General features: G+C 41.8%; 1 protein-coding gene across 2 annotated transcripts in view; it reads left to right on the top strand.

The window, feature by feature from the left end:
- LOC144479987 (tubulin-specific chaperone cofactor E-like protein) overlaps positions 1-19,464 on the top strand; it is a 130,416-nt gene that overhangs the window by 80,286 nt on the left and 30,666 nt on the right. For both annotated transcript variants that reach the window (XM_078199136.1, XM_078199137.1), the window contains 2 exons: positions 11,836-11,962; positions 13,495-13,608. In XM_078199136.1, coding sequence (XP_078055262.1) covers positions 11,836-11,962; positions 13,495-13,608 — 241 coding nt within the window. The remainder of the gene's footprint in view (positions 1-11,835; positions 11,963-13,494; positions 13,609-19,464) is intronic.

The following is a 19,464-nucleotide window of genomic DNA, read 5'->3' as shown; positions in this document are numbered from 1 at the left end:
GAGGCGGAGAGATTCTTTCCACTTAGTAAGGAAGTTAAAACTAGAGGACACAGCCTCAAAATAAAGGGGGGTCGTTTTAAGACAGAGTTGAGGAGGAACTTCTTCTCCCAGAGGGTGGTGAATCTCTGGAATTCTCTGCCCACTGAGGTGGTGGAGGCTACCTCGCTGAATATGTTTAAAGCGCGGATGGATGGATTCCTGATCGGTAAGGGAATTAAGGGTTATGGGGATCAGGCAGGTAGGTGGTACTGATCCACGTCAGATCAGCCATGATCTTATTGAATGGCGGGGCAGGCTCGAGGGGCTAGATGGCCTACTCCTGCTCCTATTTCTTATGTTCTTATGTTCTTCTCTCTATGATAATAAAGTCTGCTCTGGACTATCCTCAAACAGACCTTTAGATTAATCCTTTATTTATAATGCATCCTTTGATCTGATTAAGTAAATGTGGTTTACAAGCGTTCAGGGTTTATTGATTTTTTTAAGTTAATTTAGCTCTGGGTGCCAACCAGAAACTCCCTGGACTGCCCTAACTGTCTGGATTGCACACATCATGTCTCCAGTTCTTTAGCTAAGTAAGCCCATCTGTTGTTTTATAGCTCCATTTCTTCTATTCTATCTTTATTAAACATGATGTGGAGATGCTGGCGTTGGACTGGGGTGGGCACAGTAATAAATTTCACATCACCAGGTTAAAGTCCAACAGGTTTATTTAGTAGCACGAGCTTTCGGAGCGCTGCCCCTTCATTAGGTTTTATTAAACAAATACAGATAACCTTTTGAACAATTTCATAACACATTTTGGCAATCTCAGCATTTATTAACCTTACCTTTAATACAATCTTGCCAGAACTAAAAATTACCACTAAAATATTAACATGAATCATAAACTAGATGTTCACAACAAAATGGTTGTGAACATCTAATCTATCTGCTGTACATTTAGTTTGGGAGAATAATACCTATTCAGAGGTCAATAAAATCATGGAATATACAGCACGGGCTGTTGGACCCATGAACCCTGTGTCTGTGCTAGCCCCTTAACTGGAATGTATTGTAATTTTATATTGTAATTTTTCTGCACATGTTGAAAGTTATTCTGTAACCTTTGTCACAGTGCCATTCATAATTAAAACAGTCTGATCTTCTAATCAACCTCCATCTTTATGTTCTTTTCTGTCCTCATTCAACTCCAGTTGAATCAATTGCCGGAATTTTACCGCCACACCTGCTCGAGGCTTGTAAGATCCCACCCGAGGTCAACAGAGAATGCCATTCTGCAGGGCAGGTGTGCTGGTAAATTTCCAGCATATATCTCTGCACAACTACATTATTCTGTTCCTTCCCTTTGAATCTTAATTTTAAATGTGTACCTTCTTTCAATGTTACTTTTCTTAGAACGTACTACTACACATTTTCCTGCATCTCCAGCTTATCTGCCCAATCCACTAACTGGTTTAAGTCAACCTGCACAGTCCTGCATTCCCCCTCACTTTGCCCTGCCCCTCGTAGCAAACTTTAGTACCCTCTTTCCTGTGGCTATGTCCAAGCCATTTAGATTAATTAAAAATAGTGTCGGAACACCACTATATCCCAAAAAAATCATCTCCACTCTTTGTTTCTATCACTTGTTCATCTGCGCACATGGTGACATTCTCTGTAATATAATGTGCCAGAATCCTCATAAGTATCTAAGTGGCATAGTAACTCTTCTGAAAATGTATATGTTCAATGCCCTTTACCAATGCACTGTTGTTTCTATCAACTGGGGCAGCACGGTGGCACAGTGGTTAGCACTGCTGCCTCATAGCACCAGGGACCCAGGTTCAATTCTGGCCTCGGGTCACTGTCTGTGTGGAGTTTGCACGTTCTCCCCGTGTCTGCGTGGGTTTCCTCTGGGTACTCCGGTTTCCTCCCACAGTCCAAAAGATGTGCAGATTAGGTGGATTGGCCATGCTAAATTGACCCTACTGTCAGGGGATTAGTAGGGTAAATATGTGGGGTTATGGAAATAGGGCCTGGGTGGGATTGTGGTCAGTGCAGACTCGATGGGCTGAATAGCCTCCTTCTGCACTGTAGGGATTCTATGATATTCCCATTTTAAAAAAAGAATATTGTCAACTAGTCAATCTTAACCTGCTCTTAGAAACTCTGTGCTTACTAACTCCATTTACTCCATGTTAACTAATTGATTTTATCTTGCATAGAATTATAGCATTTTACTTCATAGAAGGTTATGATGAGATATTCAGATATTAGATATCAGATATTATTTTAGGAGACTTATGTTAAGATGAGACATGAAGGCTCAGTTAGGGTGCTTGAGAGTTACAAGTTAGCCAGGAAGGACCTAAAGAAAGAGTTAAGAAGAGCCAGGAGGGGGACATGAGAAGTCGTTGGCAGGTAGGATCAAGGAAAACCCTAAAGCTTTCTATAGGTATGTCCGGAGTAAAAGAATGACTAGGGTAAGATTAGGGCCAGTCAAGGACAGGAGTGGGAAGTTGTGCGTGGAGTCTGAAGAGATAGGAGAGGCACTAAATGAATATTTTTCGTCGGTATTCACACTGGAGAGGGACAGTGTTGTTGAGGGGAGTACTGAGATGCAGGCTGTTGGACTGGATGGGATTGATGTTCATAAGGAGGAGGTGTTAGCAATTCTGGAAAGGGTAAAAATAGATACGTCCCCTGGGCCGGATGGGATTTATCCTAGGATTCTCTGGGAGGCTAGAGAGGAGATTGCAGAGCCTTTGGCTTTGATCTTTGTGTCGTCATTGTCTACAGGAACAGTGCCAGAAGACTGGAGGATAGCAAATGTTGTCCCCTTGTTCAAGAAGGGGAGTAGGGACAACCCTGGTAATTATAGACCGGTGAGCCTTACTTCTGTTGTGGGCAAAGTATTCGAAAGGATTATAAGAGATAGGATTTATAATCACCGAGAAAGGAATAATTTGATTAGGGATAGTCAGCACGGTTTTGTGAAGGGTAGGTCATGCCTCACAAACCTTATTGACTTCTTTGAGAAGGTGACCAAAGAGGTGGATGAGGGTAAAGCGGTTGATATGGTGTATATGGATTTCAGCAAAGCGTTTGATAAGGTTCCCCATGGTAAGCTTTTGCAGAAAATACGGACACATGGGATTGTGGGTGATTTAGTGGTTTGGATCAGGAATTGGCTAGCTGTAAGAAAACAAAGGGTGGTGGTTGATGGGAAATATTCTCCTGGAGTTCAGTTACTCGTGGTGTACCGCAAGGATCTGTTTTGGGGCCACTGCTGTTTGTCATTTTTATTAATGACTTGGATGAGGGCGTGGAAGGATGGATTAGTAAATTTGCGGATGACACTAAAGTCGGTGGAGTTGTAGACAGTGCGGAGGGAAGTGGCAGGTTACAGAGGGACATAGATAAGCTGCAGAGCTGGGCTGAGAGGTGGCAAATGGAGTTTAATGCGGAAAAATGTGAGGTGATTCACTTTGGAAGGAGTAACAGGAATACAGAGTACTGGGCTAATGGTAAGATACTTGGTAGTGTGGATGAACAGAGGGATCTGGGTGTCCATGTGCATAGATCCCTGAAAGTTGGCACCCAGGTTGATAGGGTTGTTAAGAAGGCGTACGGTGTGTTAGCTTTTATTGGTAGAGGGATTGAGTTTCGGAGCCAGGAGGTCATGCTGCAACTGTACAAAACTCTGGTGCAGCCGCATTTGGAGTATTGCGTACAGTTCTGGTCGCCGTATTATAGGAAAGATGTGGAAGTGTTGGAAAGGGTGCAGAGGAGATTTACCAGGATGTTGCCTGGTATGGTGGGAAAATCGTATGAGGAAAGGCTGAGGGGCTTGAGGTTGTTTTCGTTCGAGAGAAGAAGGTTAAGAGGTGACTTAATAGAGGCATACAAGATGATCAGAGGATTAGATAGGGTGGATAGTGAGAGCCTTTTTCCTTGGATGGTGTTGGCGAGCACGAGGGGACATAGCTTTAAATTGAGGGGTGAGAGATATAGGACAGATGTTAGAGGTAGGTTCTTTACTCAGAGAGTAGTAAGGACGTGGAATGCCCTGCCTGCAGCAGTGGTGGACTCGTCAACGTTGAGAGCGTTCAAGTGGTTATTGGATAAACATATGGATGATATTGGAATAGTGTAGATTAGAGGGGCTTTAGATTGGTACCACTGGTCGGTGCAACATCGAGGGCCGAAGGGCCTGTACTGCGCTGTTATGTTCTATGTTCTATTATGGGTTCTGTTTTTACCATTGGTGAGTTCCTGTTCTTGTTCCAAAGCCGCGACTATCTAGAAGGACAAGGGCAGCACCACCACCTTGATATTCCCCTCCAAGTCACTCCCCATTCTGACTTGGAAATATATCACCATTCCTTCACTGTTGCTGGGCCAAAATCCAGGAGCTTCCTCCCTAACAGCACTGTGGGTGTACCTACAACTCAGGGACTGCAATAGCTCAAGAAGCCAGCTCACCAACACCTTCTCAAGGGCAACTAGGGACGGGCAATAAATGCTGGCACTGCCAGTTGTGCCCACAACCTTAAATGAATAAAAAAGTTCTAACAATAAAAGCCATTGCTTCTGCTGGTCCATGTCCCAGCAAACCTCTGCATATTCTTTTTAATTCCTTTAACCTTTGCCTTTATTTCTTTGATAATTATCTTTTTAAAAAATGGAAAGTTTATTCCTGCATTTTTTTAGATCATGTCTGGACTGTACTGTAACTCACCTGTCTTTGATCTACAAACTTTTATCCCCTTAATTAAAAAAAGGTTTATTTCAGTTTGGAAGATTTCCGTTGACCCTCCAGCATCCACAGTCATTTGAGAGACTTCCATATTTCCATTATCTTTTGTGTGGTAAACTGTTCACTGATTTCACTCTTTAATGGCCTAGCTCTTAATTTCAAGATCCTGACCCTTGTTCTGCATTCCGCAATGGAGAAAATAGCTTCTCTATCTACTCTATCAAATCCATTATATTATTCTAAATACCTCAATTGGATCACTCCTCACCCTTTAAAACTCTAAAGATCAACATTTCATTGGCTTTTTCCAATTTTTCACAGCTATCTACTGGTATTCAATTATTTGTGTATTTGGAATCCCAAATCAAGTTTGGATTTTCTTGATTTATTGGATTAAAAGTCAGAAAATAAAAATGCATGGTGTAGTGGGTAGCATATCAGCATGGATTGAAGATTGACTAACAGGAAACAATATACATAAATGGGTCTTTTTCTGATTGGCAGGATAGGGCGACTGGAGTTCCACAGGGGCCTGTGCTGTACATCAACTTTATATAATTTGTATCAATGATTTGGATGAGGGAGCGAAGGCATGGTAGCTAAATTTTCAGAAGACACAAAGATAGGTAGGATAATGTGTTGTGAAGAGAACATGAAGGTGCAGACGGATATAGATAGGTTGAGTGAGTGAACAAAAATCTGTTAGATGGAGTATAATGTGGGAAAATGTGAAGTTGTTCATTTTGGTAGGAAGAATAAATAGAGTATGACTTAAATGAAGAATGGCTGCAGAATTCCAAGATGCCGAAATTAAGTGTTTTGGACCGTGAGTCACAATAGGTTATTGTGCAGGTACTGCAAGTAATTAAGGAAGCTAATGGAATGCTATCCTTTATTATAAAAGGAATTGAACATTTCACTGGTGTTATGACGCGGAGGTGATTTTTCCCTCTGCGCAATTTTGGAACCCCCCCACCTCCCAAAGGGATACCTCACCTCGTAATCTTACACAAAAGTATGCGAGGTAATAAGAAACTACTGGTTTTGGTCAATTAAAGCAGGATCTGACACTCTCTGTCATGAACAATTAACAGGTTTTTATTTTTAAACTGGTGACAATCTTATTAAACAATTAACAAACTGAATAAACTCCCCAATAGAATGATGTTCGAATATGACAAGACTCAGGAATAATAAAATAAATCCTTATCGAATATAGTCACTCTTAAATAATATAATACTAGGCATCTGTTGGAAGTATGAACTTTCTTTTGATGTTTCCGTCTGGAACACTTTCTGAGTTGGTATCTCTTTCTAATGATGATTTTCTGAAGATATAAAACTGCAGGATTTTATATGACTAAAGAGGTGGCAAGCTTATTCTAACTGTTATTCACCCCTGTTTGGGTTTATATAGCTGGAATTACCTCACAATATTCCTGCAATCTGAGTGGCTTGTGGCTGTCAACAACGCTCACATTTGAATTCCATTGGTCCAGTGCCTCTGCGTACTTGCTTTAAACTCATTGGTTCAATTCAAAAGCCTGTTTTGCGATGTTGGAATACTGACTTCTAGGCTTTGATACAATGTTGCAAAGAGCTGCTCCTGCAGCCTGATCTCTACAATTTAAACAGCTCAGCATTGAACCCAAAACAGCTTTTCCATAAGGCACTGACACAATCAGCTTTTAAAGAGACAATGTTCTATGATTTCCTCTTTTTGTTTCAGTATTTCTTTTCAATATTTACATTTGTCAAACACCACATTTTTACCCTTACATATGCAACTTCATAACACTGGAAAGACGGAGGCTGAGCGGAGACCTGAAAGAGGTCTACAGAATTATGAGGGGCACAGACAGGGTGGATAGTCAGAGGCTTTTTCCCAGGGTGGAAGAGTCAATTACAAGGGGGCACAGGTTCAAGATGAGAGGGAGAAAGTTTAAGGGAGATGTGCGGGGGAAGTTTTTCACACAGAGAGTAATGGGTGCCCGGAATGCGCTGCCAGAGGAGGTGGTGGAAGCAGGCACATTAGCAACATTTGAGAGGCATCTGGATGGGTGCATGAATAGGGAGGGAATAGAGGGATATGGACTGAGTAAGGGCATAACGTTTTTTCTTTAGTTAGGGCATCATGATCGGTACTGGCTTGGAGGGCCAAAGGGCCTCGTCCTGTGCTGTACTTTTCTTTCTTCTTTGTTCTTTATTAAAAGTAAGGATGTAATGCTTCAGTTATATGAGGCATTGGTGAGACCATATCTTGAATATTCGTGTGCAGTTATAGTCTCCTTATTTAAGACATACATAAATTTCAGGAAATTGAAAATGGATAAGGCTCTTGAGGAGTACAAAGATAGCAGAAAAGAGCTTAAACAGGGACTTAGGAGGGCAAAAAAGGCGCCATGAAATGTCCTTGGCAGGCAGGACTAAGGAGAATCCCAAGATTTTGCATGCGGATATAAGGAGGAAGAGGGTAGCTAAGGAAAGGGTAGGTCCACTCAAGGACAGTGCAGGGAATTTGTTTGTGGAGCCAGATGAGGTGGGTGAGGTCCTTAATGAGTACTTTGCATCAGTATTCACAAAGGAGAAGAATGTGGTGGATGGTGAGTATAGAAAGGAGGATGTTGACATTCTAGGATATGTTGAGATAAAATGGGTGGAGGTTTTGAAAAACATTAAGGTGGACAAGTCCCCAGGGCCAGATAGGGTCTATTCCAGAATACTGAGAGAGGCAAGGGAAGAAATTGCTGAGGCCTTGGCCAAAATTTTTGTATCCTCTTCAGCCACTGGCAAGGTACCAGAGGATTGGAGAGTAGCTAACATTGTTCCACTGTTTAAGAAGGGCAGAGAGAAAATCCGGGAAATTATAGGACTGTGAGCCTTACATCAGTGCTGGGGAAATTATTGGAGAAGATTCTTAGGGACAGGATATATTCACATTTGGAAGAGAATAGGCTTCTTGGCGATGGGCAATATGGTTTTGTGAAGGGGAGGTCGTGCCTCACGAACTTGATTGAGTTCTTTGAGGAAGTGACAAAAAAAAATGACCAGGGCAGGGCAGTGGATGTTATTTAGATCATAGAGGTTTACAGCATGGAAACAGGCCCTTTGGCCCAACTTGTCCATGCTGCCCCTTTTTTAAACACTAAGCTAGTCTTAATTGCCCGCGTTTGGCCCATATCCGTCTATACCCATCTTACCCATACAACTGTCTAAACGCTTTTTAAAAGACAAAATTGTACCCACCTCTACCATTACCTCTGGCAGCTTGTTCCAGACACTCACTACCCCCTGTGTGAAAAAATTGCCCCTCTGGACCCTTTTGTATCTCTCCCCTCTCACCTTAAGCCTATGCCCTCTAGTGTTAGACCTTTGGGAAAAGATATTGATTATCTCAATGATCTATGCCCCTCATTATTTTATAGACCTCTATAAGATCATCTCTATGCCTCCTACGCTCCAAGGAAAGAAGTCCCAGTCTATCCAGTCTCTCCTTATAACTCAAACCATCAAGTTCCGGTAGCATCCTAGTAAATTGTTTCTGCAGTCTTTCTAGTTTAATAATATAATTTCTATAATAGGGGACCAGAACTGTACACAGTATTCCAAGTGTGGCCTTACCAATGTCTTGTACAACTTCAACCAGACGTCCCAACTCCTGTATTCAATGTTCTGACCAATGAAACCAAGCATGCCGAATGCCTTCTTCACCACTCTGTCCACCTGTGACTCCACTGTCAAGGAGCTGTGAACCTGTACCCCTAAGTCTCTTTGTTCTATAATTCTCCCCAACACCCTACCATTAACTGAGTAAGTCCTACCCTGGTTCGATCTACCAAAATGCATCATTAAACTCCATCTGCCATTTGTCAGCCCACTGGCCCAATTGATCAAGATCCCGTTGCAATCCTAGATAATCTTCTTCGCTGTCCACTATGCCACCAATCTTGGTGTCATCTGCAAACTTACCAACCATGCTTCCTATATTCTCATCCAAATCATTAATATAAATGACAAATAACAATGGACCCAGCACCAATCCCTGAGGCACACCGCTGGTCACAGGCCTTCAGTTTGAAAAACGACCCTCTACAACCACGCTCTGTCTTCTGTCATCAAGCCAATTTTGTATCCATTTCACTACTTCATCCCTGAGATTTAACCTTATGCAACAATCTACCATGTGGTACCTTGTCAAATGCCTTGTTAAAGTCCATGTAGACAACATCAACTGCACTGCCCTCATCTACCTTCTTGGTTACCCCTTCAAAAAATTCAATCAAATTTGTGAGACATGATTTTCCTCTCACAAAGCCATGCTGACTGACCCTAACCAGTCTTTGCATCTCTAAATGCCTGTAGATCCTGTCTCTCAGAATACCTTCTAACAACTTACCCACTACAGATATGAGGCTCACCGGCCTGTAGTTCCCAGGCTTTTCCCTTCAGCCCTTTTTAAAGAAAGGCACAACATTTGCCACTCTCCAATCTTCAGGCACCTCACCTGTGGCTGTCAATGATTCAAATATCTCTGCCAGGGGACCTGCTATTTACTCCCAGGCCATATACATGGGCTTTAGTGAAGTCTTTAATAAGGTTCCTCATGGCATGGGATCCGAGGTGAGCTGGTAAGATGGATACAAAACTGGTTTGGGCATAGAAAGCAGAGAGTAGCAGTGGAAGGGTACTTTTCTAACTTGAGGCCTGTGACATGTGGTGTTCCACAAGGATCAGTGCAGGGACCTCTGTTGTTTTTAATATATATAAATGATCTGGAGGAAAATGTAGGTGGTCTGATCAGTAAATTTGCAGATGATACAAAAATTGGGGGAATAACAGATAGTGAGGAGGATTATCAGAGGATATAGCTGGATATAAATCGGCTGGAGACCTGGGCCAAAAGATGACAGATGGAATTTAACCCGGACAGATGTGAGGCGATGTGATTTGGAAGGTCTACTGCTGAAGGAAAGTATGCAGTAAATGGTAGAGCCCTTAGAAATATTAGCATACAGAGGGATCTAGATATGCAAATCCACATTTCCCTGAAGGTGGCAACTCAGCTGGACAAGGTAGTCAAGAAGGCGTGTGGCATACTGGTCTTCATCAGTCGGGGCATTGAGTATAGGAATTGGAAAATCATGTTGCAGCTGTATAAGACTTTGGTTAGGCCCCATTTGGAGTATTGTGTACAATTCTGGTCACCACACTACCGGAAGGATGTTGATGCATTAGAAAGGATGCAGAAAAGATTTCCCAGGATGTTGCCTGGTTTGGAGGATATGGACTACGAAGAAAGGTTGAACAAACTTGAATTGTTTCCATGGGAGCGTCGGAGGATGAGGGGGGGACCTGATGGAGGTTTACAAGATTATGACAGGCTTGGATAGTGTGGATAGTTAAGTCTTTTTCCCAGGGTCGAAGGGTCAATTACTCGGGGGCATGGGTTGAGAGCGAGAGGGGGAAAGTTTAAAAGAGATGTAAGGGGCAAATTTTTCACGCAGAGGGTGGTGAATGCCTGGAAAAAGCTGCCGGAGGAGATGGTGAAAGCAGATTCTACAACAACGTTCAAGAGACATTTGGATAGATACATGAATAGGCAGAGAATAGAGGGATATGGACCACATAGAGGCAAGAAAATATTAGATTGGAGAGACATCTATGTCAGCACAGACTTGGTGGGTCAAATGGCCTGTTCCTGTACTGTACTGTTCTTTGTTCTTTAAGAAAGGATGTAAATATATTGGAGGAAGTTCAAAGGATGTTTGCTAGGCTGATAATTAGAATGAGCAGGTCAGCCTATGAGGAAAGGTTAGACAGACTGGGCTTGTTTTCACTGAAGTTTAGAAGAGTGTGTTGAATTGATTGATCTTGAGTAATCTTGACAAGATGGACAGGGAATGGATATTTCCTCTTGTGGGTGAGCCCAGAACTAGGGGGCACTGTTTTAAAATTGGGACACAGATAAGGAGAATTTTTTTCTCTCAGCAAGTTGTGCAACTTTGGAACTCTACTTCAGATGTGGAGGCAGAATTATTGGATATTTTTAAGGTGGAGGTCGTTCAATTCTTGTTAGAAAGAGAATCAAAGGTTATCAAAGGTAAATAGGAATATGGAATTTGAAACAGAAACAGATCAGCCGTTGTTTTATCGAATGGCAGAGCAGGCTGGAGGGGCCCAATTGGCCTACTTCTATTTTGTATGTCTCTATGTCTGTCAGTATGAAAGTGCTTGCCCACATTTATTATGTGCTACAATAATGTCTTGCTCCCCTCTGCACAATTTACTGCCCCCCCAAACTTAGGCCTTTTCAAAAACCTAGCTATGAAACACTCTTCCCTTCATCCAAACCATTAATATGAATGATAAGGAGCTTAGCACCCAGTTCAGAATGCTGGGAAACAACCTGCCAATCAGAGAACATTCCCTTTATGCATACTTTCTGTATCATCCCCAGCAACCTATCAATCTCTATCACAAAAGTACCTCTAATTCATGCACATACACTTGTGGAAATTTATCAAATGCTTCTGGAAGGCCAAAAAGAAAACAGCCAGATCCGTCTCTCATCTAATTTGGTAATGACCTCATTTTTAAACATTCAATTAGTTTAGCCAGATGTAACTTCAATCCATGCTGACTCTCTTTAATTAACTTGCACTTATTGGAAGTACTCAGTCACTCCATCCCTGATGAAGGACGCCATTAAATATGTTAAATGTTAGACAAAAAGATATGTAGTTACCAGGTTTTTACTTCTTCCCTATATGCTGGAATAGCATTTGCAGAATTCTTAGTCAAAGGTTGAACTTTCAAATTTAGAGAATATTGATTGCATCAGCTTTTGCAAATTTCCTCACTTGCTTCTTTTAATACTCTAGGGAGGAAGTCATTCAGATCTCGGGATTTGTCCATCTTAAATCCCAATGAAGCTGTTTATCACTTTTTGACTTGTGTTAAATTCTCTGAAGATATAGGAAGTGAGCTAACAAAGGATGCTGTGAATTTGTATTAAGTTATAAAGGTTGATTATACTTTATACCTGCTGCTTAGTTTATGACTGCAGATGCTAATACAGCACTATTATCCACTAGGACTAAGCTCTTGGAATGACATTGATAAACTCAAAGCGTTTCCTAAACTGGAAGAAGTGAGGCTTCTAGGAATTCCCTTACTGCAGAGTTATTCTGAGGAGGAGCGACGCAAGCTTGTCATAGCTAGGTAACCGTAATCTTTTGATCCATCTTGAACATACACATTGAACCATGTAGAAGTTGCATTTGAGCCTATGGGTGGGAGAGGGTTATATCTGACTGCATAGTGTTGTATTGGTGGCTGTGGACGATTTGCATTGAGCTGCAAGTGTGAAAGTTTGGGTGGACGGCCTGTGGTCAATTTCTTTTTGTGGTTATTGGTATCCATTCTTGCACTAAGATATCTTTCTAATTACTTGATGCCTAATAAATGAATTAAATTACAATGGTGTGTTGATTTTCTGTCTATTTGCCAGTTCCCGTAGCATGCAGATCAGTTTTGCTTTAGGTTATTCAAATGTTGTTATAGCTTTGAGCTTAACAAATTCCTAAATTTAAAATTGTCTCCTCTATTCCCACATTCCATCAGCTCATTCCTGTTATGATTAAACATATAAATTCTGCCCTTCCTTCCAAAAGCCTCCTATTTTTTGTATCAGTTATCTCTCAATGTGCACACCTGACCTGGAAATGCCACATCGATATCCATATAATTGTACAGAATTTCAGCACAGACTCTGACCATTCAACTCATTGGTCTTTATTTCCCTCCACATGAGACACTACATCTAATCCACCTTTTTGATTTCTTCCCATAATATCCAATGTTCCTTTTTAAATAAACTATCTGATTATTTAAAATAATTTATGGATCATAATTAGCATCATGTGTTTATATAGCATTAATTTAATAAAATATTCCAAGATGCTTCACAGGAACATTATCAAACAGCATTTGACTAAACCACATTGGAGACATGAGGACAGGTGATTAAATGCTTGGTCAACGTTGCTTTTCTTAAAGTGCATCTTAAAGGAGAGAGAGAGAGAGAGAGATAGGAAAGCCAAAAGTGAGAGGTTTCAAGAAGAAATTTCAGAGTTTAGGGTCTGGTTGGTTGAAGGCACAGCCAGCAATGATGAAGTGGTTAAAATAGGAAATGCAAGAGGTCAGAATTGAAGATCTGCAGACATCTTGGAGAGTTGCGGTGCTAGAGGAGTTTAAAAGGGAGTGGGAGAGGCCAGGAGAGATTTGAAAATAAGCATGAGCAATTTAAAATTGAAGTATCAGAAAACCAAGAACCAATGTAGATCTTGTACAGTGAGTACAGATGATGGGTGAATAGAGCTTGGTGCAGGTTAGGACATGAGTAGCAGAGTTTTGGATCAGCTCAAGTTAATGGAACTTAGAGCAGAAAATTCCAAAATCTAAACAACCTTGTGCAATTTAAATTTTTCTAATCTCATATTAATTATTGATTATATTAATTCTTATTTTCATGATTGTCTTGATAACATTTTAAAAACGATGTGAGTGTTTAGCATTATAACTCTAAAACCTACCGGCCACATCACTGGCTCAAGCCTGGAACAGAAAGCTGTGTTTTTACACCTTGTTCGAGGGGTCACTTGTTCGATTTTTATAGATCGTTAATTCATCAAAAATAAACTAATGTCCTCTCTTGCTGGCAGAATTTCATTTCATTGCATTTCTCTAACCAGGTTGCCATCTGTTACACTATTAAATGGCAGCAAAGTTGCAGGAGAGAGGATAGATGCGGAACGATTTTTCATACGTTACCATATAAATCACCCAGATGAAGAATTACCAGACAGGCAAGTGATTCCTTTTCAGAATTCTCAACCTCCACTGCACCTGCTCCCTGCTCCTCCACCTCTCTAAATTCTTCCATCTTATTACTTCTCTCACTGCTTCAAAGTGCATCTTTTCAAGTATATTCTTTGACCGAGCTGCATCCTGTTTTCCCACTTTTCTCCTTGGTGTATACCATTCTCTTCATCCAATGAATGATTGACACTTTTTTTATGTATAGAGCCATTATAGAAACGTAAGTTTATAAAAAGATTTGCTTTGGGTTGCATTGGATTGGATAGAATTTCAGCCTTAGCCTGCTCTAGGTTCATTCATATTTAATCCTTGTGCTTCTTTGCAGTTTGCAGATTTAATTTATTTTGTCTGTTTATTCTCCCAAACTTTTGTCCCAAGATTCTGACGTTGGTACAAATCCAGGCATTTCTAGAACCCCAAAACAGAACAAATGTCATCCTTATTGAGATGCAAAATGATAAAAATAGAAGGACGTTGGGAATGCTGCCAGTCTCAGCTTTGGGAGCTGTCCTTCCCAGAGTTGACCAAACATAAGAAATAGGAACATAAGAAATAGGAGCAGGAGTAGGCCATCTAGCCCCTCGAGCCTGCCCCGCCATTCAATAAGATCATGGCTGATCTGACATGGATCAGTACCACTTACCCGCCTGATCCCCATAACCCTTAATTCCCTTACCGATCAGGAATCCATCCATCCGCGCTTTAAACATATTCAGCGAGGTAGCCTCCACCACCTCAGTGGGCAGAGAATTCCAGAGATTCACCACCCTCTGGGAGAAGAAGTTCCTCCTCAACTCTGTCTTAAACCGACCCCCCTTTATTTTGAGGCTGTGTCCTCTAGTTTTAACTTCCTTACTAAGTGGAAAGAATCTCTCCGCCTCCACCCTATCCAGCCCCCGCATTATCTTATAAGTCTCCATAAGATCCCCCCTCATCCTTCTAAACTCCAACGAGTACAAACCCAATCTCCTCAGCCTCTCCTCATAATCCAAACCCCTCATCTCCGGTATCAACCTGGTGAACCTTCTCTGCACTCCCTCCAATGCCAATATATCCTTCCTCATATAAGGGGACCAATACTGCACACAGTATTCCAGCTGCGGCCTCACCAATGCCCTGTACAGGTGCATCAAGACATCCCTGCTTTTATATTCTATCCCCCTCGCAATATAGGCCAACATCCCATTTGCCTTCTTGATCATCTGTTGTACCTGCAGACTATCTACTATTTGCAAACTATCTACTATTTGAATAATATTTTGACATGATCTTCTGCCAACTGCTTCAAGCACTGTAAAATGTAATATTCCATTCACAGTCTCTGAATATGATAATTGCTTAAAATGTTTATTGGAAAAACATGAAATCATTGTTGTACCTGCTGTATATGTAAATAGCAACAATTGTACAAGACAAAACTGAGAAATGGTACACCATTACCAGAAGAAAGACAGGCACACTGAATGAGAGTTTGTGAAGTTGAATGTATGCATCTATTAATAGCTGTGCATTGCCAAGAGAATATGTCTGCCACCGGGTTAACAACTACTGACTTGTTTCATATTCCTCTCCAAAATGTCTTCTTGTTTGCTATCCACACTATCATTAAATCTATGAACACCAGATGCTGACTGAAACCTAATTTTCAAACAGTCTACTTTTAACTTTCAATGAAGCTTGTCATCTGGCTATATTAGTTACCAACTCTGTTCCTCTTGTTAACAGTGTGAAATTAAGTCTATCTGTTCATAACCTTCATGCCACATTTGATCCTGAGATACGCTTTTGACCTCATGTCCATACCATGTCTAAGAGTACCTGTTTCCACTTCCATGACTATGCCTGACTTCACTTGTTACAGCTTATCTGCTGCTGAAACCCTGATTCATGCCTTTGTTTAGATTATTCCAATGCGCTCTTGACTGGTCTTCCATATGCTACCATCTGTAAATTTAAGGTCATCTAAACTCTGCTATCTGTGTCTTAACTCAGTAAGAGTTTTAACAACACCAGGCTAAAGTCCAACAGGTTTATTAGGTAGCAAATACCATTAGCTTTCAGAGCGCTGCTCCTTCGTCAGATGGAGTGGAAATGTGCTCTCAAACAGGGCACAGAGACACAAAATCAAGTTACAGAATACTGATTAGAATGCAAATTCTAATCAGTATTCTAATCAGAATTCTAATCGCATTCTAATCAGTATTCTGTAACTTGATTTTGTGTCTCTGTGCCCTGTTTGAGAGCAGATTTCCACTCCATCTGACGAAGGAGCAGCGCTCCGAAAGCTAATGGTATTTGCTATATAAACCTGTTGGACTTTAACCTGGTGTTGTTAAAACTCTTACTGTGTTCAGCCCAGTCCAACGCCGGCATCTCCACATTGTGTCTTAACTGACAGCAAACCAATTCTCCTCTCACCTCTCTGCTAATTGACTTACATTAACTCCCAGTCAAATGATGTTTTGGTTTTAAAATTCTCATCCCTGGTTCTAATCCCTGCATGGCCTTGCCCTCCCTATTTTTCCAGCCTCTCAACCCCAAGATACCTGTGCTAATCTAATTCTAGCTTTTGAGTAACCTTATTTTAATTAACCACAAGTCGGTGAGCCTCACATCTGTAGTGGGTAAGTTGTTAGAAGGTATTTTGAGAGACGCAAGCACTGATTCAGGACAGTCAGCATGGCTTTGTGAGTGGAAAAATCATGTCTCACAAATTTGATTGAGTTTTTTGAAGGGGTAACCAAGAAGGTAGATGAGGGCAGTGCAGTTGATGTTGTCTACATGGATTTTAGCAAGGCCTTTGACAAGGTTCCACATGGTAGGTTGTTGCCTAAGGTTAAATCTCATGGGATCGAGGGTGAGGTAGCTAAATGGATACAAAATAGTGCAGCAAGCTGGGAAATTCACGCCCCTTATTGCTTACTGCCTGCAAAGTCTTATGGTGATTTTCATGTTTACATCTCCCTTTCTTAGCTTTTGCACCAAGTGATTAGCCATAAGTGACTAAGTTCCCCTTGTCACACCTGCCACAAGGTTTTGCCTTAAGTACTACCATCTCCTCTTTGCCCTGATTCCCATGACCTCTTCAGTTTATGCTCTGTATTGCCAAAGTCATAGAGGTTTACAGCATGGAAACAGGCCCTTTGGCCCAACTTGTTCATGCCGCCCAGTATTTACCATTAAGCTAGCCCCAATTGCCCGCGTTTGTCCCATATCCCTCAATAGCCATCTTACCCACGTAACTGTCTAAATGCTTTTTAAAAGACAAAATTGTACCCGCCTCTACCACTGCCTCTGGCAATTTGTTCCAGACACTCACCACCCTCTGTGTGAAAAAATTGCCCCTTTTGTTTCTCTTCCCACTCACCTTAAACCTATACCCTCTAGTTTTAGAATCCCCTACCTTTGGGAAAAGATACTATCGAGCTGATCTATGCCCTCATTATTTTATAGACCTCTATAAGATCACCCCGAAGCCTCCTATGCTCCAGGGAAAAAAATCCCAGTCTATCCAGCCTCTCCTTATAACTCAATCCATCAAGTCCTGGTAGCATCCTAGTAAATCTTTTCCGCACTCTTTCTAGTTTAATAATCGTAGAATCATAGAATCCTACAGTGCAGAAGGAAGCCATTCAGCCCATCAAGTATGCACTGACACAGTCCCACCCAGGCCCTATCCCCATAACCCCATGCATCTACCCGCTAGTACCCCTGACATTAAGGGGAAATTTAGCTTGGCCAATCCACCTAAACTGCACATCTTTGGACTGTGGGAGGAAACCAGAGCACCCGGACGAAACCCACGCAGACACGTGGAGAACATGCAAACTCCGCACAGACTGTGACCCAAGCGGGAATCGAACCCGGGTCCCTGGAGCTATGAGGCAGCAGTGCTAACCGCTGTGCCACCAAGCCGCCCCTTTCTAATATCCTTTCTATAATAGGGTGACCAGAACTGTACACAGTCTTCCAAGTATGGCCTCACTAATCTCTTGTCCAACTTCAACAAGACATCCCAACTCCTGTATTCAATGTTCTGACTAATGAAACCAAGCATGCCGAATGCCTTCATCGCCAACCTGTCCATCTGTGACTCCACTTTCAAGGAGCTATGAACCTGTACTCCTAGATCTCTTTGTTCTATAACTCTCCCCAATGCCCTACTGTTAACTGAGTAAGTCCTGCCCTGGTTCAAACTACCAAAATGCATCACCTTGCATTTATCTAAATTAAACTCCATCTGCCATTCATTGGCTCACTGGCCCAATTGATCAAAATCCTGTTGCAATCCTAGATAACCTTCTTCACTGTCCACGATGCAACAGGTCTTGGTGTCATCTGCAAACTTACTAACCATGCCTCCTAAATTCTCATCCAAATCATTAATGTAAATAACCAATAACAGTGGACCTAACACAGATCCCTGAGGTACACCGCTGGTCACAGGCCTCCAGTTTGAAAAACAACCCTCTACAACCACCCTCTGGCTTCTGTCGTCAAACCAATTTTGTATCCAATTGGCTACCTCACCTGGATCCCAAGAGATTTAACCTTATGCAACAACCTACCATGTGGTACCTTGTTAAAGGCCTTGCTAAAGTCTGTGTTGACAATGTCGACTGCCCTGCCCTCATCCACCTTCTCGGCTACCTTCTTGGTATTTTATACATGTGTAAAGAGGAAGAGGGTAGCCAGGGAAAGGGTTGGTCCACTCTAGGATAGTTGAGGGAATTTATGCATGGAACCAGAGGAAATGGGCAAGATACTAAATGAATACTTTGCCTCAGTATTCACCGAAGAGAGGGATTTGATGGATGAAGAGCCTAGGGTAGGGTGTGTAGATATTCTGGATCATGTTGATATCAAAAAGGAGGAGATATTGGGCATCTTAAAAAGCATGGAAGTAGATAAGTACCCAGGGCCTGATGGGATCTACCCCAGAATACTGAGAGAGGCTAGGGTGGAAATTGCTGGGGCCTTGACAGAAATCTTTGTATCCTCATTGGCTACAGGTGAAGTTCAAGAGAACTGGAGGATAGCCAATGTTGTTCCATTGTTTAAGAAGGGCAGCAGGGATAATCCAGGAAATTGTAGCCGGTGAGCCTTACTTCAGTGGTAGGGAAATTATTGGAAAAGATTCTTAGGGGCAGGATTTATTCAAATTTGGAAACAAATGGATTTATTAGTGATAGACAGCATGGTTTTGTGAAGTGGAGGTCATGCCTTGCTAACTTGATTGAGTTTTTCGAGGAAGTGACAAAGATGATAGATGAGGGAAAGGCAGTGCATGTTGTACACATGGACCTCAGTAAAGCCTTTGACAAGGTACCTCATGGTAGACTAGTATGAAAGGTGAAGTCACAAGGGACCAGAGGAGAACTGGCAAGGTGGATACAGAACTGGCTTGGCCATAGAAGACAGAGAGTAGCAGTAGAGGGTGCTTTTCTGAATGGAAGGCTATGACTAGCAGTGTTCCACAGGGATCAGTTCTGGGACCTTTGTTGTTCGTAGTATATATAAATGATTTGGAGGAAAATGTAGCTGGTATGATTAGTAAGTTCGCAGGTGACACAAAAATTGGTGGAGTTGCGCATAGTGGAGTAGATTGTCAGAGGATACAGCAAGATATAGACCGGTTGGAGACTTGGGCGGAGAAATAGCAGATGGAGTTTAATCTGGACAAGTGTGAGATAATGTATTTTGGAAGGTCCAATGCATGTAGGAATTATATAGTAAATGGAGTATTGACAGGCAGAGAGATCTGGGCGTACATGTCCACCAATCACTGAAAGTGGCAACGCAGGTGGATATGGTCGTCAAGAAAGTATACAGCATGCTTGTCT

The sequence above is a fragment of the Mustelus asterias genome, chromosome 27, assembly GCF_964213995.1.
Source record: "Mustelus asterias chromosome 27, sMusAst1.hap1.1, whole genome shotgun sequence".
Lineage (NCBI taxonomy): Eukaryota > Metazoa > Chordata > Chondrichthyes > Carcharhiniformes > Triakidae > Mustelus > Mustelus asterias.
This window is presented reverse-complemented; position numbering and strand designations above follow the sequence as displayed.